General features: G+C 39.8%; 1 protein-coding gene across 1 annotated transcript; it reads left to right on the top strand.

The window, feature by feature from the left end:
* The first annotated feature begins 1,358 nt into the window (after positions 1-1,358).
* On the top strand, positions 1,359-7,182 carry PLK2 (polo like kinase 2). The gene is made up of 14 exons (XM_063179949.1): positions 1,359-1,643; positions 2,062-2,169; positions 2,321-2,437; positions 2,635-2,764; positions 3,045-3,132; positions 3,381-3,476; positions 3,701-3,899; positions 3,977-4,124; positions 4,544-4,641; positions 5,274-5,397; positions 5,642-5,882; positions 5,981-6,110; positions 6,197-6,307; positions 6,429-7,182. Exons 1-14 carry the CDS (start codon positions 1,431-1,433, stop codon positions 6,618-6,620), a joined length of 1,995 nt encoding a protein of 664 aa, XP_063036019.1. The 5' UTR covers positions 1,359-1,430; the 3' UTR covers positions 6,621-7,182.
* The last annotated feature ends 16,523 nt before the right edge of the window (positions 7,183-23,705 follow it).

Here is a 23,705-nt window from a genome sequence, read left to right as displayed (position 1 = left end):
TGCTTATCCCAATTTTTCCTTCTTTTTCTTTTGACCTCTACCCCTATAGTTAATGACTAGTAATATTAATGTGATTTGACTAGGTTTTGCAGAGTGAGATAGGAAGGCAACTGAATGCAGCAGCAAATACCCATTAAAAAACTGCAGATGAAGAGTGTACACAATCCAGTACATTTAACACTTCAGCACTATTACCTTCCTAAAGCAGCACCTATGGGGAGAAACAAATAAACAAATATTGTTGTTCTACACTCTTGCTGGTTTTGGCTGGGGGGACTTCGTGTGTTCTGTTAAGGCATGCATCCTGTTGTTGACACTCTAAAATTAGGCCATTCTGTTATTTTAAGATGTGAAATGAGAGATTTTAAGGTACTGACATTGAAATAACTTACAGGCATTGAGAGTCATTCCTACCAAATAAACTAGTCTTTGATTTTTACCAGCAACAAAAACAAGTAGAAGTATTTTGTCTGCCAACAAGAAAATTCTACTTCAGAAATAGGCAAGACACTAAGAAAATGATAAATTTTGTCATTTTTGCATCTTCAGAAAGGACAAATGCAAAATTGTTTCACATTTCAGTATTGTTCTTCCAGACCAGACTTCACTTTCTAGCAATTGCCTGTACAGAGGCCCTATACTACAATTGCTTTCAGGTGCCTTCCAACTTGATTTATTTGCTGCTTATGAAGAGATTTGAGAGCTGACTGTTGTTAGACAGCTGTGGGGCATGTTCCTAGGCATGAGCTCTCCTTACCAAGGGAGGGGCACGGTAGCCCCTTGGCATTGGGGCATTCATGCCAGTGACTTGTACCATCTGAGCAAGCCCATGCGCCTCAGCTCCATGCTGGCCCTGTCTGTCTCTCTGCTGCGCTGGAGCTGCTTTGGCGCAGGCGGGACAAACTCCTTCTCTTCCTGACGCGCAGCAACAGGCACGCCTTACAGGACTGCTCCTGCTGCTCGGACCGTCCGTCACCAACCCGCACTGCCCCGCACACAGCAATCCTCGAGCGAGGAAAACACCTCTCACGCTGAAGCTCTCTTTGACGAGCTCCCACACGAGCGGCCAGGGCAGCTTCCCTCGCTGTCGGGGGACAAGAGCCTGTTCGCCCCGCCGCTCCGCTCTGCTCCCTCCACACGGCTGAGCAAGGGAGGGCAGAATAGGACAGCCCGACAAGAGGGCAGAACAGGTCAGCCCGGTGCTGCTCAGCTCGCAGGGCCTGCCGGGGCGGGGCGAGCTGGGCCGGGCCGGGCGGGCGGAGCGGAGTTGGGGCGGGACCGCCCCTCAGCGTTGGGGCGGAGCCGCCACCCGCTTCATAAAGGGCGGCCCGGGGAGCGACTCAGCGTCGTGAGCAGAGCGGGTGGGAAGGGCAGTGCCGGTGGAGCGGGACCGAGGAGGCCAGGCAGGACGGAGCCGGCGGGGTGCGGTGATGGAGCTTCTACGGACTATCGCCCACCCACCGGGCGGCGGCGGTGCCAAGGGCTGCGAGGCGGCAGCGGGCAGAGCGGCCGGCGGCGAGTCGCGCAGGAAGAAGGCGGAGGAGCCGCCGCACCAACACGGCCACCCCGCAGCCGAGGTGTCCCGGATTATTACCGACCCCACGACGGGGAAGCGTTACTGCCGCGGCAAGGTGCTCGGAAAGGTAATGGCCGCGCCGAGCCCCGTGCCCTCCCGAGGCGGCGGCCAGTGTGCCCCGCTCGCCGCCGTTCTCGGCCGGGCGCTGCCCCCGCGGGGCTGCGTTCCCCCGGAGAGCGGAGTGCGCTGCCGCCCGCGACCTGGCAGCGCCGCCCGGGCCGGGCGCTATGGGTCCGAGCGCCCTTGCTGCCCCGGAATCGTGCCTTCGGCTCGGGCGAGCCCGCGGGAAAGACCTGGATGGTGCATCCGGGGAGTGGGGAGCTTGCGAGCCTTCCAACAGACGATGAACCCGGGACCTGTCCGTAGAAAATTGCCTTTTGCTAAGGAAGTTGCGCTTCTTGACTAATACATGAGCTGGTGAATGACTAAGTGCAGGACTGCATTTATACCTGCTCTAATTGCCTTTTTCTCCTGTGTCTTTCTAGGGTGGATTTGCCAAGTGTTACGAGATGACAGATTTGACAACAAATAAAGTTTATGCTGCGAAAATCATTCCTCACAGCAGAGTAGCAAAACCTCATCAAAGGGAGAAGGTATGTATGCATGAATGATTATTTTTTTTCCACAAACTCTTTGTGTGCTGGATTGCCTACCCGTTTTCCTGAAATGGCTCTGATAGAGCTCAGCCTTGTGGAAGTAAGGCTAACAACACCTTTCTTCTTTCCCACTGTCTTGTCTTTACAGATTGATAAAGAGATTGAGCTGCACAGAATGCTTAATCATAGACATGTTGTGCAGTTTTATCACTACTTTGAAGACCGAGAGAATATTTACATTCTTCTGGAATACTGCAGTAGAAGGGTGAGCATCAACTGGGAGAAATCTGGTATTTACTTACCTGGAATCTGCAACTAATTTAAATGTGTGATGTGTAAAAGTTTTTTTTTTTTTTTTGTGGCCTTAGTTGTTGTTTCTGTATGTACTCATTTACTCCTGCTTAAGGTGAATCTTGTGCATGAATTGTCAGTGACATTTCTGCCTTTGTTTTTTCTCTGCAGTCAATGGCTCACATCTTAAAAGCGAGAAAGGTATTGACAGAACCAGAAGTACGATACTACCTCAGGCAAATTGTGTCAGGGCTGAAGTATCTTCATGAACAGGAAATCTTACACAGGGATCTTAAACTAGGTAAGTTCTCCAGATTGCCAACTTCTAAACATACTCCTGCAGCCCTGTCAGTGTTGTCCCACTTTATCCTTGTATGGTGATAGTTTGTTTAGTAGAATCAGCTTAGTCTGTCTTTACAGTGGAAACTCATGCTGCTTAAGGGATGACATTAAGCATTCCTAATTAAAAAAAAAACATCTTGCCTAGCTTCTGGCTCTGAACAAAGTATGACTCAGCACCTGTGGCAAATGCCTTCATACCTTGCCAGGGATGGACTAAATGGAATTTCTTTGTCTGCCAGGTAACTTCTTTATCAATGAGAACATGGAACTGAAGCTCGGTGACTTTGGCTTGGCAGCTAGGCTGGAACCACTGGAGCACAGGAGGAGGTAGGAGCATCAAAAATGTATAGTCTAGTTGTAAATTCATATGGAAATAAGTCATGTTCCATAGCAAAAGCTAGTTATTGCCCCTCTAGTGTCATGAAGATAAAATGAAAAAACATCTATGCTATTAAAGTTCCTACAGCTCCTCTTTAGACATCTGAACTTGAGAAGAAAACCTGCCCTTTGAAAAGTAGCTCCTTCTTTCTGTTTGAAATATTAACCAGCTCTGTGGTGTCTTTAATTTTTTTCAGAACAATATGTGGCACACCAAATTACCTCTCTCCAGAAGTCCTCAACAAACAAGGGCATGGCTGTGAATCTGATATATGGGCCTTAGGCTGTGTAATGTAAGTACTTTCCTGCCTTTGAAATGTATTATATCCATCACTGGCTTAGACTTTTGAGAGTTCAAAGGAGATGCAGTGCTGCATCCATTTACAGCCTTTTATACATGTGTAGCTCAATGTAGAAATTCTTCATGTTGGGAGATAGACAAAGCCTTTTTTTGTAGCTGTAGACACAAGTATGGTGGGTGTGTAAAATAAAACCATTTTCCTTTGCCTTCAAACAGGTATACAATGCTGTTGGGAAGACCCCCATTTGAGACTACAAATCTTAAAGAAACATACAGATGTATAAGGGAAGCAAGATACAGCCTGCCTTCATCTCTCTTGGCACCTGCAAAACACTTAATAGCTAGTATGTTGTCAAAAAACCCTGAAGATCGGCCCAGTTTAGATGAAATAATTCGACATGAATTCTTCTTACAGGTTTGTACTGTCTGCTATTAGTGGTGTAAAAAACAAAATCCACTCTGTGGTCTAAACATTGTGTTGTATTTCCGCAGGGCTTTACACCTGATAGGCTTTCTGCAAGCTGTTGTCACACCGTCCCTGATTTCCATTTGTCAAGTCCTGCAAAAAATTTCTTCAAAAAAGCAGCTGCTGCTCTCTTTGGGGGGAAAAAGGATAAGGCCAGATACTTGGACACACATAGTAAGTTTGAAGTCTAGATATAGTCCACTTATTTCTATTCCATCAGTTTCATATTAGTGTACATCTGTGAGATAGCAACAGAACACGTATTCGTGTCTTAGAGCTTTCCTGGCTTGGTTTTGACTTTTTTCTTGATAAGTATAGATGTTAGCCTGCCCACCTATGCCAGTTTACATACATAAATGCTTCTTACAGCACCCATATTTATATTGGTCATCTGTTAGTTTGTAAAGTCTCTTGAAATTTAGTCTCTTAGAGTGATTTGTGTATAATGGCATCATTTCTCTGGGAGACTATGGCAGGCTTAGAAGAAGCTCCTAGAGAGACGCAGTGTGTTTTCTGCAGCTAACTTGTTATGCTTTCTGTAATTCAATAGCACTTCCAGATTCAGAGTTAATTTTTTCTTTCCTGTGTTGCAGACAGGCTAGCTAAAGAAGATGAAGAAATCTACAAGCTCAGACATGATTTGAAGAAGACATCGATAACCCAGCAGGCCCCCAAACACAAGACAGATGAGGTATATGCAAGTGTAGTTCAAATCTAGTAACAGTTGGGTGGAGTAGCTGCAATTAAATTATATTTGACTTGGATATCAGAACTGGGGCTGTACACAGCATAATCAAGCTTAAATGATTAGCAGAGCTGCTTTAAAAGGGCTTAAACAAGCATCACAAAGGTATGGTAGCCTTTGTAGGGATACTATAAATTTTGGCTTTTGAGTAATTATAGTATCTGCCTAGACTCCATTGTTGCCTGTGCGTTAACTTGTCTGCCAGGTGCCGTTTCTCAATATCCCAAATACAGGGCTTCAGTTCATGATTAACAGGGCTTCTTAAAACAATAAATTGCTGAAATCTGTCTTTTACTATTTGGTGTTCAGACCTGCACACAGCTGCTCCCTTGCTAGGGCAGGAGAGCAGAAAACTGATTAATAGCCTGTGAGATGCAAATTGAAGATCTAAAGAATGGAAAGACCTGGAGTGCTGCTCCAAGCTAAGTCTAGCAGCAGCTCCTTTGTAATCTTTGTACATGAATACCAGTTTCCCTAGAATTTGTCATTTGTTGAGAAACAGGAGAGCTATGCAAAACTTGTGTATAAGCCTTGTCTTGTGTTTTGTTTGATGTTTACATGTCTGACATCTCTTCTAGGAGATTCAGCCTCTTATCACAACAGTGGTGAAGCCGGGAGCCTTGCCAGAAACTAAGCAGATTGGAGACTCCATTCGGATGATAGTCAGAGGAACTTTGGGAAGCTGCAGCAGTAGCAGTGAATGTAAGTGCAGCAAAATCTGATGTCTAAGTCTGAATCCCACTTTGTTTTCCTCATATCTTAAAAGCTTGAAGCAAACATTGCTTTTATAGTCTTATTTTTGATGTTGCAAAAGCCAATAATTTTGGAAAATTTAAACTAGAAAGTCATTAAGGCTAGATTTCTTAAAATCTATGTAGCTCAAAAGTTTAGAATGAAAATCTTCTCTCTATGTGCTCTTGTCAGTCTAATAATCATTTCTTTTCAGGTTTGGAAGACAGTACTATGGGAAGCGTTGCTGATACAGTTGCAAGAGTATTGAGGGGATGTCTGGAGAATATGCCAGAAGCAGATAGCAACCCCAAAGAACAGCTGACAGCATCCTTCCAGTGGGTTACAAAATGGGTGGACTACTCCAACAAGTATGGCTTTGGGTACCAGCTGTCAGATCACACTGTTGGTGTCCTCTTCAACAATGGGGCACATATGAGCCTTCTGCCAGACAAAAAGTAAGAATCATTACAAAGCAAACAACTCACTGAAGCAGTTTAGACATTAAATATTTGTTTCTCATCACTAACCACCTTATTTTGTTTTCCTGTTTCAGGACAGTGCACTACTATGCTGAGCTAGGCCAATGCTCTGTCTTCCCAGCCACAGAGGCCCCTGAGCAGTTCATTAGCCAAGTAACTGTACTGAAGTATTTCTCTCACTATATGGAGGAGAACCTTATGGATGTAAGTTCAGCATCTTCAGGGTCCTGTGCTGTAAAAATACGCTAAATGTAAACAGAGTGCTTAACATAGTCTGTTCCCTTTCCTAGGGAGGAGACTTGCCCAGCCTAACAGATGTACGCAGGCCCAGGCTTTACCTCTTACAGTGGCTCAAATCTGATAAAGCATTAATGATGCTCTTCAATGATGGCACGTTTCAAGTAAGTGTGGTACCATCATCCAGAGAAAAGGTCTCAAAATACTTTATTGCATTAGAACTAGGTAAATCTCAGAAACTGAGAGGAGAAAGGAGACAAACAGTAACTTACTTTTTTTTTACAGGTGAACTTCTACCACGACCACACAAAAGTCATAATTTGCAATCAGAGTGAGGAATATCTCCTTACCTACATAAATGAAGACAGGATATCCACAACGTTTCGTCTGACAACTCTTCTGGTTTCAGGATGTTCATTGGAACTAAAACACAGAATGGAATATGCTCTGAACATGCTGCTGCAGCGATGTAACTGAAGGAATTGACTCTGTTAAACCAAATGGACTCTCTTGTTCACTGTGAATCTACAGTGGAGATGGTGGAGCAACTTGTATGTTGATGATGGATGTGTGGTGGTACGAAAACTGGACTGTCCAAGTGTGCTGGGCACACATCTATTAGAAGCCTAAACCTACTTGTTGGAGTAAAATGTTGTGACAAGGAGTTCTTCGGATAATAGTTTTCCTTGCTTCATGTGTGTTAAAGATATAATTTGACTTGAACTTGGAGCAGAGTGTGTCTGTTTGCTCTGGTGGAGTTAAACTGTGAATACACATCTGGAAAGGGAGGGAAGGGAGAGCTCCGTTGTTGGGGATAATTGTAACAAGCAGCTTCTGGTTGCTTAACTGTGAACTATGGCCATACTGGTTTTTTTTCCTTATTTTTCAAAAATACCCACACTTGTGGCTGGCAAAGTGCATTCCTTGTTAATTTTTTTTTTATTTATTACAGCCTAAAGTGAAGTATTTATTACTTTTCTTTTTTTGGACCTTGGCATTTTGAATATAAATCTGTTGGCAATAAAGAATGGAAATCTGACGCATCATTCTCTACTCTTTCTCCTATAGAACTGAGCATGCTTTACTTTGCATTACAAGAAATCTCTCAGATTTGCTTTCTATGTTATATTTTTAGAAAGTCTGCTACAGGTCTGGATATGAAGGGTAGACAGGTTTATCTGTCTCTTAGCCCACTTGCAGTCATAAACACCAGCACGGCTGTTCTTAATTATAGCTGCAATCCTAAAATAACTGCTGATGGAGCTTACAGACTAATGATTGTAGGCCTTGACACTTATTGTCCTAAGAGCTTAAAACAAAACTATGGATCTCTTCGAGATACTACATCTCAAAATTGATGTTTAACTGAAAAGAATGCTTTCTTCTGGGTGGTATGTTGGAGACTGAAGGATAAGGGGATGTGTGAATTCTCTGCTTGCTGGGACAGCATTGCTCTTATCAAGGGGCTGAGAATCCTGATACCTCAACAGCAGAATGAATTGACCATACCTGTTATTTTGCCTCTACTGAGCTTTATTTTGTCTTTCCACCCTTGGTTAAATGGTTACCCCAGTAAAGTAAAATCAAAAGGGTGAAAAAATTAAAGGGTGACTTAGTGTATACCATAAATTGTAATTTTGTTTTAGTAACACTTGTAGCTGTTTAAAGTTATCAGTTGGGTAGAGTAAGCCCACAGTTTACACTAAGTTTTCTGAGACCAATATAGGGATGGCCTGCTGCTTTCTGCAATCCTTCTGCTTCTAAACATCCACTTACATGACTAATGGCTTTCCAAAACTGAAGGCAATGCCATTTGTCAGTTAAAACCATGCAAATAGGTGCAATTAAGGAGAACTCATGGACTCCAGGCAGGGGGAAATTGTCTGACTTGTGGACTGGGCTGATTTCTCTTAGATATTGCATAGCACCTGCACCATTATAAATATATACCTGTCTTCAAGTAACTTTTCTGATGCAACAGCAAGCAGTTAATTACTTACATGACCTATTGTTCCTATAACTGAATGAGGCCTTTTCTGAACAACATCAGTTGCCATCAGTGTATCAATCACAGCAGCTGAATGTAAGGAACAGGCAGAGTAATAAAATGCAGACTAAACAAAGTACAAAGGTCAATCTGAAATAGTGAGCAGAGTACTTCATCTTGCAACAAGCACATATAACTGTGATGGGGTTTGTTGTATTGAATGCCTGGCATTAGGTAATATTTATTTACTTCTCAAGTCTAGACAGGAAGACCCAATTGAGTTCTTCAGATGGATTCATTAATGTAACTCTAGGCAGTTCAGTGAAGTTAAATATATACTTGCTATAGTGAGCAGAATTCAGCTTCCCAGCTGTCTACTTTCTTCAAGGGATAATGGCTGATTTTATTCCTGAGAGGCCATGATTTACCTAATTCTGCTGCACACATACAGCTACTGTTGTGTTCTTTTCCCTAACAAAGTGAAATCTCCCTTTTTGTTTAGGACACCAGTAAACATACAGTTTGCGTGTACTTCAAAACCAAAATTTACTAGAGCTATAGTACTTCCCATGGAAAAAACACTTTTTGTTCAACTTTTGTGTGCTAGAGAAAGTACAGACCTTTATTCAGCTGCTATGATTTCTTTGTGTACCAAAATCATGTTTGTATGGCTATAATTCAGGCTTGTATAAGCAAACAAACTAGCTTTTAATGTAGAATATTTTAAAATGTATGTAAAAGTTCCAGGATGCTAGTTGTTTGTGGATGGTTGATACCTCACTAAAATAAATTAAGTGAATGAGCTATTTGTATGCAGTGTTTATGCTCAGTGGTTGCTAAATCCTTATGTATCTTTCTTCTTAGTGCACCTTCTGCTCTGTATCCTTACCTCACTTTTTATTTTAACATTGCAAAACAAGAAAGATGTTTAGATCAGGTTAAGGAAAAATACACTTTTCAAGGTACCTTTGTCCTAGTCTCTGAGCCCAAAGAGGGAAAGCCATTTTAAAATTCTTGGTATAAGAACTTGCATCAGGAACAAAGGTTCTGAAATTCTTTCTCAGGGTGGATCCCGTCTTAAATAAGACACTGCAGTGCACTACTTGGCCTTCTCTATTTAAACACATAACTCCTTCTTGTAATTCTGCATACAGGAAGATAAATATTAGAAAGATATTTGTTCTTCTTCTGTATAACAAATGTCTTGCCTTCTTTTGAAAGATGTGGTCTGCATATGTTCTATTATATTGAAACCAAGAGAAAACACAGCATAATATCTAGTTTGGGAGTATATCTACTTGAAAGGAAATGAGGATTAAAAGATTAGGTGAAAGTACAAAGGTTTGTCAGGTTATGAATGCTGGACATGATGAAATAACATTGACAAGGGAAAAAAATCTGCTGTCCTCTCATTAAAAATATTTATGAAATTTGAAAATATTTTTTTAAGTATACATACATACTTGTATGACTGAGTGCACTAATCTGCTGATAGCAAACAAGTCAAGAAAATTATTCAAGCAGGTCATGCTTCAGCATTAAAAAAATGCATTACCCACTGATGTTACTAGTAACTCAAGTATTCTAGGGCATTCTGTAATCCTTTCCTGAAATTATCCCATTTCATTAAGTTCCTATATATAATACATATGAGAAAAAAGAAAACAGTTTCAGTGTTTTCTGGTTTACAATATTGAATCAAGTCTCCAATATTCTCCAGGTTACTTAAGAAACTAGAAGAATATTCTCTTACTTTAAAGCTATTTCATTACTTCTGAAAATAGTCATATTAGAGAATGATCCTTCCACTGCCCATCAATGACAGGTAATTTTGTGCCTGATTAAATGGGTTCTAAATGTAAATTTAAATTTTTAAGAATTATAGGTCGTTATCAACCCCCAAGCAGATGCATACCCAAGGAATCAACCAGAATGCATGGCATGGGACATTGCTCTTTTTGATTTGGTCTGGTTTATAATTTTTATGCCTTATGAACATCAATAGTGGCAGAATTGACACAATATTAGACTAGGACATATAAATCAAGAGGTTAAACTCAATTTAAATATCCATGTAAATAAATATATTTGGAAACAAATATCATGGATCCTCATGGTGTTTGGAAATTAGGATAATAGAAAGTAAAGATTTAACCTCTGGGATTTATCCATGTAAATTACCTTAGGTATGGGAACACAATTGATTTGAAAGATTCTGTTTTACTGGCTACACTTGAAACTATTGCATTTTTCTTCTCTACTGTGAAATCATGGGTAAAAACACAACAACACATATTCTCTTGTCCATAGCAACTAGATATGATCTGAACTCAGGTAAGGCTGACTGACATTTTTGATGCCTTTTCCTGCTTACTATTGAAAGAAAGGCCTTAATCCTCATGACGAAAATATAAAAGTACATAAAATTGACATGAGGCATTATTAGTACCAAACTGGCCTAGGTAAAGAGTTACTAAACCCTTTTTCATCAGAGGTAAAAAAGCAATAAGGTATTTTATAGTTACGTCCTCTAAGAATTCTGAGTGAAGACCTGAATGAACTCACTCAGCACTTTGGCAGTTTGTAGTCTGATGGTTTTTGTGGCAGACCAGAAAAGAAGACTAATCCACACACTGCCTTCCTTACATATATTGAATGATGGTGAAAATGCCTGCCTATTTTCTGCTGATGGTTTCAAAAGTTACATAAAGGTGACTCAAGCATTATCCACAAGTGAGTGGATGGGTGCATGGGTGTCACTCCATACACTGAGAATCTTAGGCAGAGGTGGACTTTGTTTTGCCTCATTCCCTACCCTAAGGAATAAATACAAGCTCATTTAAATTGTTTACCTGGATTTGGGATCTTTGAGACTGATAACCTATCACACAACTAGGTCTTCCTAGACAGAGTGCTCCGAAGTGCTAAAGTAGCACAATTACCCTTTAGAACCTGGTCATCTAGGACATCATTCTTGTGGACCTTTCTTCTGAAGTTTTCAGTTCCTGGTATTTCACATCAAATGACCACAACAGCAATGGTGTTAACACCATGAGTAAAAGAAGCTTTGAAGTCACCCTTTCAGTCTTACTGCCAACTCCAGAAGACCTCATCTGCTCCTGGTCATGCTTCAAGGGTTCCACAGACACAAATATTAGAATCAAAATAATAGTAAACTGACAACTCATGAAAATTCTACACATATGACATTTTATGCTCATAAAGTAGCCTCTGATTCATAGCTTATAAGACTTTTTCCCCTTATTTATTATAAACAATAAATTTTAATGTAGTTTTATTGTTTTGGAATAGGCTTCACTGGAGGAATGAAAGTAACAAGGCTTGTGTAGTGGGACTCTGGATCCAGTGGATTAAGACTGCTGATTCTGATGGGAGAAATGGAAGGCATAATGCATCATAAAGTAGACTGTGGCAGAGGAGGAAAGTCAATGAGAGCAGAAGAAAGGAAGCGAGGTTATGCCATCAAAGCAAATTTAATCTTCTATAGAAAGAAAAAAAAGCAATTTGCGTATCATCCTCAAGGCCAGCTTCTCATGCCTGGCATTGCATTAAGTTATGGATAGCTGAAGTAAAAGATGCATGAGAGGTGCAAATAAGTGGGCAGAACAGGAAAGGCTGGACTTGTTAGTACAGGGAAACTCAAGGCAGCTGAGACAAGTTCACGGTAATTAAAATGCCTTGTAGTATATATTAGCACAGGCTGCAACAGTTACATTTGATGTTGCTTTACAGGGAAAATTTTAAAAGCTAGTCTGATTTTCAGATGCCCTTACCTCTGTTACTAATGAACACTTGTGGAAATGAAAGTGGATGGTCTCTACTTCCTGTCAAGGTTAGATATCTCATAAAAGGACACAGAGCACAATAGTGTCAGGCAGTGGTTATGGAAAGAGGAATGTACACAGAACGATTACAGAATTATTCTGTAGTATATGATGCTGTTTCTCTCTCTCTAAGCATTTCAACTGAACTTATCCTCGCATCTGATCATCTCTACTTAATGTCAGTTCCTTCTTGTTATTGTTAATTACAAATAATTAGAAGGTTAGCTAGGGAAGGTGAGTCATAGCACAAGGAGTATGTGGGAGCATGGCTTTACAGTGGAGTTCTGTAAAAAGTGAGATAGCTTATAACACCAGGAGGAAGGGAAGGTGCTGGAGAGCTGTGACTCAGGGGAGGGAGACCTGGGATGGAAACATGAGGGAGGGCTAGCTGGGGCAGCCAGTGGAGAGAATATTTTGGGAGGCAGAGGCCCCATTTCGAAGTATCCCTCGGAGCAAACAGGTCGTGGAGGAAGTGGTGGCAGCGAGGCAGAAGGCAGCCGGCCGGACGAGGTGCGGCGGGTCAGCAGGCAGCCGGGCCGGGGCAGGGCCGCAGCCGGGCCGGGGCAGGGCCCGGAGCTGCCCAGGAGCTGCCCGAGGATGGCTCGGGCTGCGGGAGCCGGCCCGGGCAGGGCTAGGGCAGGTCTCAGGTGCCCTGGCAGCAGAGCCTGCAGTGGGGAGCCTCCCTTTCACTCACCCTTGCCACACCGACGAGGTCCATCACTAACCAGGGGAGGGGAAAGGAATGGTCTTCGAGGTAGAAAATGATAGCAACTAGAAGCCGTAGAGGACTCTTGATCCATGATAATTGATCCATTATGAGTCAATAAAAGAGGACTAAGTGGGAGCTCATATTTTTGGAGCAAGGGAGTGAGCTCCAGTGTTATTTCATGAGTTGCATTAAAGAAAGATGTTTGAGGGGATTTGAGATGTCAGAGAAGATGGCCAGTGTGCTCTGCCAGTGGTAAAAGCAGGTATGGACCACAGTGAAATACTGAGTGTTGTGACTAGAGAAAAGACAATAGCAGGAATCAATACACAGTAGGAAATTAATCGAGTTCTGAAATTAAAAATCACATAAAAAATAAAATCTAGCGACATTAAATGGAGCTGAGTAGAAAAGAGAGATGCTTGAACTTACATATCAGCAGCCTTTACACATCTGTGGCCCGGAGAGCCAAGAGAGCAATGCCAAAGTAGGTCAAATGGAAGATTAGCAGTGTGAAAGTGGAGGCAGTCAAAGCAGGCATCATATTCGCAGGAGGGGACAGGAGCTGAGCTGGACAGGTAAAACAAAAGGCATGCTGAGAGAGTGAATTCCCCTCCAAGTAATGGAGAAGGTGCTCTGTCAGGAGGAAGCACACTTATTACACACAACACGCATCTCTGAGGAAATCAAATGTGAAGTAAGTGTTAAGAGAATTTTCACATTCTCAGTAAAACAAAGGATTAACAATGATCTGATCCAGTTAGATTAGTGGTGCCAGCACTGGGGACCAGTATTGCAAGACAATGCATTAGTCTTCTGAGTCACTGGTTTCGTTCTCACTTGGGCCTTTATTAACTACAAATCTTTACCTCCTGATGGTTGCCTCATGTGAAATGAGTTGGTGGCTCATTCCTGTTCTTACTGAGAAGGTATCCACGTTACAAAAATCATCACTGTTAATTACAAGCCATTTGCATTAATTGGTATCCTTGCTGGAAGTCTTCACAGGGAAGTCTAATGACTAAACAGCAGGCATGGCAGCTAAAACACCCTGTTTCCATGAAGTTGCTCCTGACTGGTCAGGGATTATGTGGGGTGTTTGGGGTGGGTCACCAGGGATATGGCCATTGTTGCCTGAGATGTGTGATATATGGGTGGCCTTTTTAGAACCAACAACTGATTTTCTGAGCCTAAACTTCCAGCTGTGATGGTGATTTGTGACTTTTGTATGCTGTACCTCTTCTGGACTACTATTTGCAATATAAAGAGTTTCCCATGTACTAGTACTTTACTATGGTTTATTTTCTGCCTTTTTGGTTGTTACTGTTTTCATAACGACAAAGTAAACTTCTGTTTGCTAATTTGTCTACAACCAGTGAAATTAGTGTCTTCTTAAAAGATTACTTCTTTGGTCTAAGGTTTACCTTTTCATATAGTTTCAGATGTAGAAATGCAGTAGAAAGTTCTGTTCTTCAATGAGACAAACCAAAATGAAAGGTGCAGGTACTGTACTGAGCTCAAATAATCGTAAGCATTTTGAACAGACAAGCAGCTGGCGATATAATCACTTTTCAGAGAGGTGTCTGGAAATTGGAAATGTTATCTGAAAAGGGTAACAACTTAAAATGAAATAGGGATCTTGGCCAAAATTAGAGCCTGTAGCATCATCTCTGTGATTTACAGTCTGGTTCCCCCTCTTGAAGTTTGTATCCATCTAACTCATACCTGAAGTGCTGTAGATCCCAATGGGGTATCTCTTTTGTATTTAGGTGTTTTTCTGCAGGGCTTCCCACTTCTAATTACTCCTGGATACTAACACATTGGATGTTATGTGGAATATGGCTGTCAGATAAACAGCATTAATACGTCCATTTTACAAAAGTAAGACAGCACACAGAGGGAATCTGTTTATCAGCTTAAGATCCCTTTCTCCAGTGTTTCTGAAACACTCAAGAGTTTTTACTGAGGAGGAATGCTCAGCATTTCTCCAGGTCAGGTCTTGGGGTCTCAAAGTAGGAACCTGGAGAGGAGGGAGCTTGCAACTAGTGATCACCTTGATTTTGGGCAAGGAAAAGAAGCAAAACATCCAAAGCCATGGAAGAATCCTATAGACAGACATGGCATTTTCTCCTTTACTCTGATTCTTTCCACAAACAATGGGTTTATGCTGTGGACTTATTGAAACCAGAGTGTTGGGAAAACAAAGAGTTATCCTGTAATTGTGTATCCAATTTATGGTGTACAAATAACCTTTGGACAATACTCTTGGGCACATGGTGTGGCTTTTGGGGATGGTGCTGTGCAGGGCCAGGACTTCTACTCAGTCTCCCTTGTAGGTCCTTTCCAATGCAGCATATCCTGTTATTCTGTGATTTCCTGTGGTTGAGTCCTGGACATTACAATTCGAGTTATGTTCAATAGTAAATGTTTGTAATTGTTGTTTTTAGCCAATTTGGACTCTTTAAAACTAGAAAATAGAGGACAATGTAATCAGTGCATTGTCTAACACTTAAGAGGTCTTTAGATAGTTTTTAAAAATTAATTCTGTCTTCTATACCCTTAAAATGACCATTTTCATGTTTGTAATTTCAATAAGGCTTATAAAAGGCTTTCTGAATTCACTAGAGAGAATCCAATATTTTCTACAAGTGAACAGATGTAAAGGAACCATAAAACTCTAAGTCCTTTAAATCACATGCTTTCAAGAATGCTTCAAAAGTAAGATTATAGCAGGCTCACAGAACAAGTAAAATAACTTTATTTATATTTTCTTGGGGTGATTAAATCTTAACATAAGTTAAATTTAGAAGAAACCTTATAATATTCCAAACAGTACCAAAAGTACTGCACAGCAAATTGCCATACAGAATTTACTTCTTTTCTGAATGAAACCATAAAGAAATGTAGAAATGTAAAGAAATTTTATAATTTTGGCTGAATTTGACTAACTGTTTTCATTTTAAGAGGGAATCTCTGTCTATGATGAATGCTTCTCAAAAACAAAGGGTTAGGAAATCATTACTTAATATAAATGAAATATACACACCTTATTAAATTAGTTGCTTATTATAGGTAAAACATTCTCATCTGGGTAACCCTTAACAGTTCCATTGATACCAGAAGAAATGCAAAAAAGAGAAAGCAAAGATGTGTTTGCTGTCAGAGGTATCATTAAATAAGGGTCTGTGATAGCAGGAATGCAACTAGCAGTGATGATTTCTGGAAGTAGATAAGTGTCTTTCTGAAGAGAAAGGGCGTAAGATCCGTTCTCCTGAGGGGGTTTCCAAACATTTGCCACCAGTGGCTGCTGTCCCCTGCAAAACCCTTCTGATTTCAGGAAATGTTCAGACAGGCACAAGGTGGTGAGTTAGCATCTCTTGTTGCAGCAGTGTGAACTAATTATAGACACAGAATTATTGTTGGGTAGTAGGGAGGTGAGGAATGACAGGAGGAGCAACAATAAGATTATGTGGTCACTTGCCAAGGGATGGTGCTTGGTATAATGCAGTTAAGATGGCTTGTTTGTTTGTTGTTTTATTCTAATTAGTGTGTATGTCCTATTTGCTAGGATTATTAGTGTATTGTGAAAGAAGTATTTCTTGGGAATGGACTTAAGAGAATTCAGGACAGTCAACTTGCAGAATGACTCAGGACAGGCATTCTGTGCAGAGGGCATGATATGGAAAGAAACAGAGATTGTTGTTGGACCAAGATACAGGGGCTGATGGCTTTATCAAAGAAAGGAATGTAGGGTAACACACGCACACACCTGGGTAACAAGGCACAGAAAAGTGGTGATATGTCCTGCTCTGACACCAATAAAATCAATGAACCCTTAACCTAAATAAAAAGCATGATCTAGTCCAGAGACATCACACATATGAAAATGTCTTCATGGGCAGAAGCGGGTGGGCCTGAGCTCACATTCCTTTTGCTCCAAGTCTGCCAAAGCAGATGTATGTGGCCCTTGTAGCTGTCATCCCGAGAACACCCTGACAAAGACCACTTTGTTATGGTATAGCTATATGGCTTCTGGATGGATCTGGCTTGTACGTGGGCTGCTTGGAATGGGCAGTGATGATCACACCTAGACTGCCTATCTATGTAAAATTACTGGCTCTGCCACTAACTCTGAAATCTTCCTCTCCAGATCTACAGTGTTTTCATGCAGTGTTTAAATTTGCAACAAATGGAAAGCTCTAAATGTGTTCTCTGAAGTGTGAATTTTCATTTATGCATACCACCTGGGAGCACACTTCAAAGAATGTGCTTTCCCACTCCCATGCCAATAGCATAGCTTGAATATGCTGTGGGTAAGTTCTGGAGCAAAGATTCAAAGGCTGGCTTTTGAAAATCTGAGAGACCTTCCATAAAACTTGCCATCTCCTGTGAGGTGCTTGACACTTGCCTTTTTTGAGCTATGGAGAGTGATGATAGCTGCTTGTACTTGACCTGTTTCATGAATGCTCCTAGTTTTTACTAATCCTCCTAATTTTGGGCTCTCCTTCCTTTTGTTTTTCCCCAGAACGAAAAAGTAAAGTGGAGAATTTCTCAACTCATGAAGACAATAGTTGTCTAAATTCCCAGTGTGAAGTTTTGTCTGATAATACAGATTCTCACTCAGGTGCAAATTCCTGATAAATCTTTCCTTTCTGTGCTGGTTCCTGTGGTAGGTCTTCTGACTGTCTCTTCAAATCTTCCTGGGATATTTTGGTCTTTCTGATACCAAAACACAAGTTACATGGAAATTAGCCTATTTGAACTAGGCTCCACTTCCTTTTTATTTTCTGCTGAACCAATGTTATATTATTCAGACAATTTGAAAAATCTCATTTAAAATTAGAAAATAATTGTCTTTTTATGTCAGAGCTGCACACCATTTGCAGGTGTTCAAGTGTGAGGCCACTAAGAACAAACATACATTACTGTAATCTGACTCTGATTTATTGTACCAAAAATATAGTTAACTCCCTGTCTGTCAGTATCAATTAGGTAAATGCCAATACTAAACATTGGGGGGAAATAGGCAGTTACTGTGACATATGAGAAATCCCTCTGTGGTTTTGGGAGGTTTTTTCTATGAGGGCTTTTTTATGTTTTTCTTTTAATTTGTTTTTTGGAGTCTTTAATTGTTATTATTATTCTAAGAAAGACCTGGTCTTTCTTAGAATAAATCTTAAATACAAGATGTCCTGTTACTGTGTAAAATGACCCAAGAAGCATGGCTGTCACCCTACCTCTTCTGTTTCTTTATCTGGCGTTTTCCTTGTCATTTCAACTGTTTCTTACTTAGGTGTTTTATTCTTTAGTTTTTGTAGCTTACCAACAAAGAGATCCCACCTCTCTGATCTGAATGCACATCCTTTGTCTTCTCCTTCATCTTAACTTGCTAGGGTTCCTCAGAAATTACTTAGTTTGTTTGCTTACCACACAGTCTTATTCACTTCTCTGGTTTGCTAGTGTTTAAAGTAGAATTGGATCAGTGCAGATCTAAACCATGAGTTAAACAATCTTTCTCTGCTAAATTTGGTGTTTAAATGCTATGCGCAGCATTATTCCATGCTGAACTCTGAAAGCATCCATGATGGACTGGCATAGACATACCTGGATGCTGGCCAGCATGGTTTCTTTCTCTTTCTGCCAGTCAGATAATACAACAAGCATATTATCCCTTCACAGACTGGAAATAGTCTTCTCAATTCTTTGTCATGCCTTGCCAAACTTCTCTAGTTGTGGACAGCTCCAGAGTTATTAGATGTGGAGAATTATACACAGTCCAAGCTAGCGGACCTTGCTACACTGAGCTACATATTATTATGAAGTGCTTTTGCTTATCCAATCCATACTAGTACTTGTCAGTGCCTTCTGCAAGAGAAGGACAAAATCGTTCTGAGAAGAAGAAGGAAAGTTGTCCTTCCTCAGTAGGTACAGAAGCCAGTAGAGAAACTTGTGGTAGATGTAACTTTGATACATATCTGGTGTTGAATTGATAGCCAACAGTCCAGCTTTTCTTGGTTTGCTGAATTACTGTCGCAGAGAGGGAAGCTGATGGCAGATTTTGGGAGTAAGGCTGCTGAGGGCAACTACCTTGAAGTGAAGTTTCAGATTTCTTTATGTTCAAGAAACCAGAAACACTTCTTTGCAATGTTTGGGAAAGTTGTCTAAGTCCTTTAGGAGTACGAAGTTTAACTCCTGTCCTTCTCAATATTTCATGTTAGTGACTTTGACAAACTTCTATGCCTGATTAGAACAGGTTTTTAGGGGTGCCTTGTCCTTTTGCACAGTGGAACTGTGGGCCACTCTTGTGGTATACAACGGAAGGTCATACACTGTTCCGTATTTAAATGCTTCAACCTATTTCAAAGTTTTCACCTCACACTACTTTGGACCTGTTTTGTTCATCTGAATATTTGAAGCAATTTTAAAAATTGTGTCTGATTTGTACATTTTAGTGGCTCAAGCTTGTAATAAACATTCACTACATGATCAGAATATTAATTAATTTGCCTGCTTGCTACTGACTGTTAAGGTTCCTGCAATGGCAAACAAGCTGATATTTATTATACTTGATACTTAGAAATAATAGAATGAGGAATTTCAAAGACTTTTAATAAACATTGCTGTGAGTTTTATAAAAAACATTGTACCAATAAAGCAATATTTCTGAGGTCAAATCTACTGTAACTTCATATTGTCTGTGAAGATCCAGATGATTTTCATGTTCTGTCCAGTACATGCATCTGCTTTTTAACAGTCTGGGTCTTTTAGAATGATGCTGATTTACAAATTAACATTCTCCAATAGTAATGCTGAGAATATATTAATAATTTTATTCCTTAAATGCTTGATTTTTTTTTTACACTAAAATACACCTGTTCATTAAGTAAAGGTAAACTACTTCATATTTTGTCTTTGCTTTTTAGGTCATATTTCCACATTTGACAATTTTCCTGTGCCAAACTGACATCAACATGAATAATGAAGTGTGTCACAGTAAAGTAATTCTTTACAACAGCAACACCAATATGGTACTTTTCCACCTTCCCTGACCCACTTACCACTGTCTTCCCATGCCCCTTTCTGTAGAAAGGGTTGTGAACTAAATGAATATTGTGTGTTATGAAATGCAAGGCTGTTTGTAATTTCCTGTAATTTATAGGCATTATATTTGTTATAATTTATAGAGATAAACTGACCAATCTTCTAACATAAGTGATGCAAACTGAGAAAAAGAAACATAATTTCTGTCTGTCATACCTGATAATGTGATTGTTTCAGGGCTAGGATTACTTCTTCAACATTCTTGATGGAGTTAGCCAAAATTGTGAAAAAAATCTAAGATTTTAGTTATTTTTCTCTAGCCAAACTCCTAGTGATGAACACAGCAGATTCAAAGAGTATGCTAATCCTAGTAAGTATAAACTGTAGAGTTTCAATGTGAATTTGGCACAGTAAGGAATATTTAGTAAGGAAACTTCTTGCTTTTGCATAAGCTAGGGGTTGAAACTGCCTGTTGCACTTGTTGTGCAAACTGCCCTGACAACTCAAACCAAAAGAAAACCAAACTGATCTGTATTTATGTTGTATGTATCCCATCTACCAATGAAGCTATATACATAATAATTATAACAACATAGATTTTACAAATAAAACAGCAGCCTGTTTTATTTTGTTAATACATGGTGCTAGTCTCAGAAAAGATTTAGCTTCTAATTACAATATTTATATAATTTTTTTTGTTCCTCTTAACACAGGACTTCATGGATGAGTACACAGAAAGAACATGAGTCCTTGAGTCAACCTATGGTAATTTGAATGAATTATAAATCACAAAATGGAAAAATTAATTATTTTCTTAAATATCTTATGCTTTAAAAGTGAAGTAAATTGTTAGCAAAGACTGTAGAGAGCTGTACTGGAAAAATAATGTAACCTATTTATATCATCTGATTTGTAGGGATGAAAAGGCAGCAGCAGAAGGAGAAGTAAATACTAACTGCTCTGCAAATATAATTGCTATTTTGCAGAGGCAGTGGAAAACCATCAATTTACATGTACATTTAATGTCAACAGACCACTGTGGCAAAAGGCTTTGGTTTAAGTGGTGAAGGCCTGTGTTTGAGAATTGCCTGTGAGAATTTAATTTCATTAACATTCCTCTATGCATGTTTAATGAGTATTCAATCTTATTTAAAGTGTAATGATAAATATGCTAACAGATTTTTTTGTTCTCCCCAAAAGTAATTAAACATCCTCTTGCTATGTTCTGGGCTAGCACAATGTGAATATCTAATGCAGGAGTGTACATTCTTTTATTTAAACAGTCTGGACACTGCTTGTTTAGACTGAAGCCAGGCCTGGCACCATCAGATCTTTGATCTTTCTAGTGCTGCACTAGACACAGTTCTTGGCTAGCTACACTGGGATGTCAGTTCCTTTACAACACAGAACAACAGATGAAAAAATCCAGTAAAGTTACTGCATAGAAGTCCTTGGACATCTGAGGCAACTCCAAGCCAACTCATCTATGAGTTGGTAGCAAAGGAAGCATCTTGCAGGTAGAGCTGTAATCTAGGCTATAAACTTGGCCTGGGAGCTGTTATGCTTCAGTTCTATGCTGCCACTTCCAGTCTGCTGCATGCTGTGTCGTGGGACCATAAAGAGCAGCTCAGGAGCTGCTTTCTTTAATGTTGCTGATTAAGCTGACTTCTGATTACTTCAGAGAATGCAGGAAAAGCAGCATCAGCAAAAAGTCAATCTCTCTATTTTAAAATTTGGGAATAATTTAGGTTTATAATTTCAGAATATTTCTAAAAGGGGAAGAAAAACAAAGTGCTTTGTCTGTGACCAAGGTTGGCAGATTTTTTACCTGGCTGCTTTTCCAGTTCCTCAGGATAAGTGGTCTATTCTTCAGATTTCTGCTTTCTGTTATTAAGCAATGACACAAATTGAGACATAAATTTGTCTCATATGCCTGAAGTTGAAATAGCTGCTCTAGATGAAGAGTTGGGCAATTAAATAGTTTATTTAATGTTTTGTGCTGTATTTTTTAAATTGATATTTAACAGTCATCTTTGAAAAATTACTTTTTTAAGAAACACTTCAATTCATATGCAATTTATTTATAAAACAAATGGTGTCCCTGATATAGATTACAAGTACCATATGGGAATGAACATATTTTCTTTAATTTTTATTCAACAGTATTCAATGACTTTTCCTTGTTTTATTGACCTGTATAAAAATATATTGCAATATTTTTTCCCCTTATTACATTATTCTCTTCTACCCTTAGCACTGCTTTTCTCAGCCGATTGATTTGACAGTTTGGGAAAAGGGTAGAAATTATCAAGTGAAAATAACAAACTCATGTTATTTGACCAGATTTTACTCTCTGTAGAACAATGTGAAAAGGATGACCCATTTTCTCCTCCTGCCAGGATTAAAAGACAATACATCAACAATCTTGAAACTATCACTAATTTGCCGTGATTTCTATAGGCCAGAAATGCTTCTGTTTATATACTGCACCCTTGGCATCTGCTGCCTCTTTGATAAAGACTTCCCTACTTTCCTGTAAAACGAATTATTGACAAAGATGGGGAAGCCTGATTGGTGGCAAAAAAAAAGTAGTCATTTGTAGAGAAACGCAGGTTGTTAAATATGGTCAATTTTTTTTTCAGTGATCCACGTGCAGATACATGCTTTAGCTGACGAGGTCAAAGATTCTTCGACACTACTTGGTGCAGCATAATATCTTCCACATCTGTGCAGTTCTTCTTACCTTCCCATTCACATATAACATCAGTAAAGTCAAATGCGGTGTTTCCATCAGTGCTTCCTGTGCCTCAGAGGAGTTTTGGAGGTCATACTAAGTAATCTATAGCACTGCATGTGTTTTCCACGTGAATTTTGATGACAATGTTGCCTAGCAGCCTACAGAAAATGTCGATGAGGGTCATCTTAACAGTTTAAAAATTAGCCCATAAAACTGATATTGTTTGTTGTGGCCTTTCTTGTAACTGTAAACAAAGTAGTGTAAACTGCCTGTTATGGCTATCAGTAGCACAGAGCCCAGCAAGATCCCATTGAGTTGTTGGGATATCTCAGTGATTAGTCTGTTTGAACTCTGTTCTTCTGGCACCTAATAAGCAGTAGTACTGCTGCTACCCTTTCTGTGGGAGAGAGTATGTGAAGTTTGTAAAGAAAATACTGCTGGCCTCATGCTTTTCCTGATCTAATGCTTAATGGAGAGGGTGGAAGTTGTGACTTTTGTGGTGCTCTGAGGTCTGTAGAACTTTTCTGAAATATGTGATAATCTGGAATGAAATCTTACCAATCCCTGCACATATATGGCATATTGATTCAATTTGACCACAGGTCCATGCATATTCCTCATGCCTGGCATATTCCTCTGCATTGCAGAGAGAAATAGGTAAAGCAATGTAAAACCAGTGCCCATTAATCTAGCAATGTAAATACCTATTTTAAAACAACCATAGTGTTGTCATGGGTCATAGAATCTCCAAACATTCTCAATCTCTATACTAAACATTCCACAATTTTAGATTTCAAATCAGCACTTCATCTGTTCTTAAACAATAAAAAACACCCAAACTCTTTTAAATATGGAAAATTACAACTCTGTGAAAATTTTTAGTTCCTTCCAGTTTGATGTATTTTTATCACCATGAAATTTTCACTGGTATTTGGACTTTTCTGTATTTTCTGCCTGAAAAAACATGAATGAAACATGACAGAAAGTTTTCCTACTTTCAAAAGGTTTCAAATACATGTCCCCCCCCAAAAAAGCTGAAGAGACTACTAGTAATATGAGCTGTCAGCATTTTGAATAGGAATCTTTTCCTGACAGAAGACTATAAACCGCTATACATGAAATCTTTGAGTTCTCTGTATGGCTCTGTTCATTTTATAATGATATGAACTAAAAGAGATACAAGTCTCTTTATTTTTGCCTGAATTTAAAGGGATGTTTGTTCCCCTCCGGCAGCAGCTTTAGGACA

The sequence above is a fragment of the Melospiza melodia genome, chromosome Z, assembly GCF_035770615.1.
Source record: "Melospiza melodia melodia isolate bMelMel2 chromosome Z, bMelMel2.pri, whole genome shotgun sequence".
In the NCBI taxonomy this organism is placed as follows: Eukaryota; Metazoa; Chordata; class Aves; order Passeriformes; family Passerellidae; genus Melospiza; species Melospiza melodia.
The sequence above is the reverse complement of the archived record's forward strand: the minus strand, read 5'-3'. Positions and strand labels throughout refer to the sequence as shown.

Coding starts and splice junctions, on each gene's coding strand:
- PLK2 (XM_063179949.1), top strand. CDS start 1,431: ATGGAGCTTCTACGGACTATCGCCCACCCACCGGGCGGCGGCGGTGCC. Junction 3,900..3,976: donor GACATGAATTCTTCTTACAG/GTTTGTACTGTC, acceptor GTATTTCCGCAG/GGCTTTACACCTGATAGGCT. Junction 6,308..6,428: donor TCAATGATGGCACGTTTCAA/GTAAGTGTGGTA, acceptor TTTTTTTTACAG/GTGAACTTCTACCACGACCA.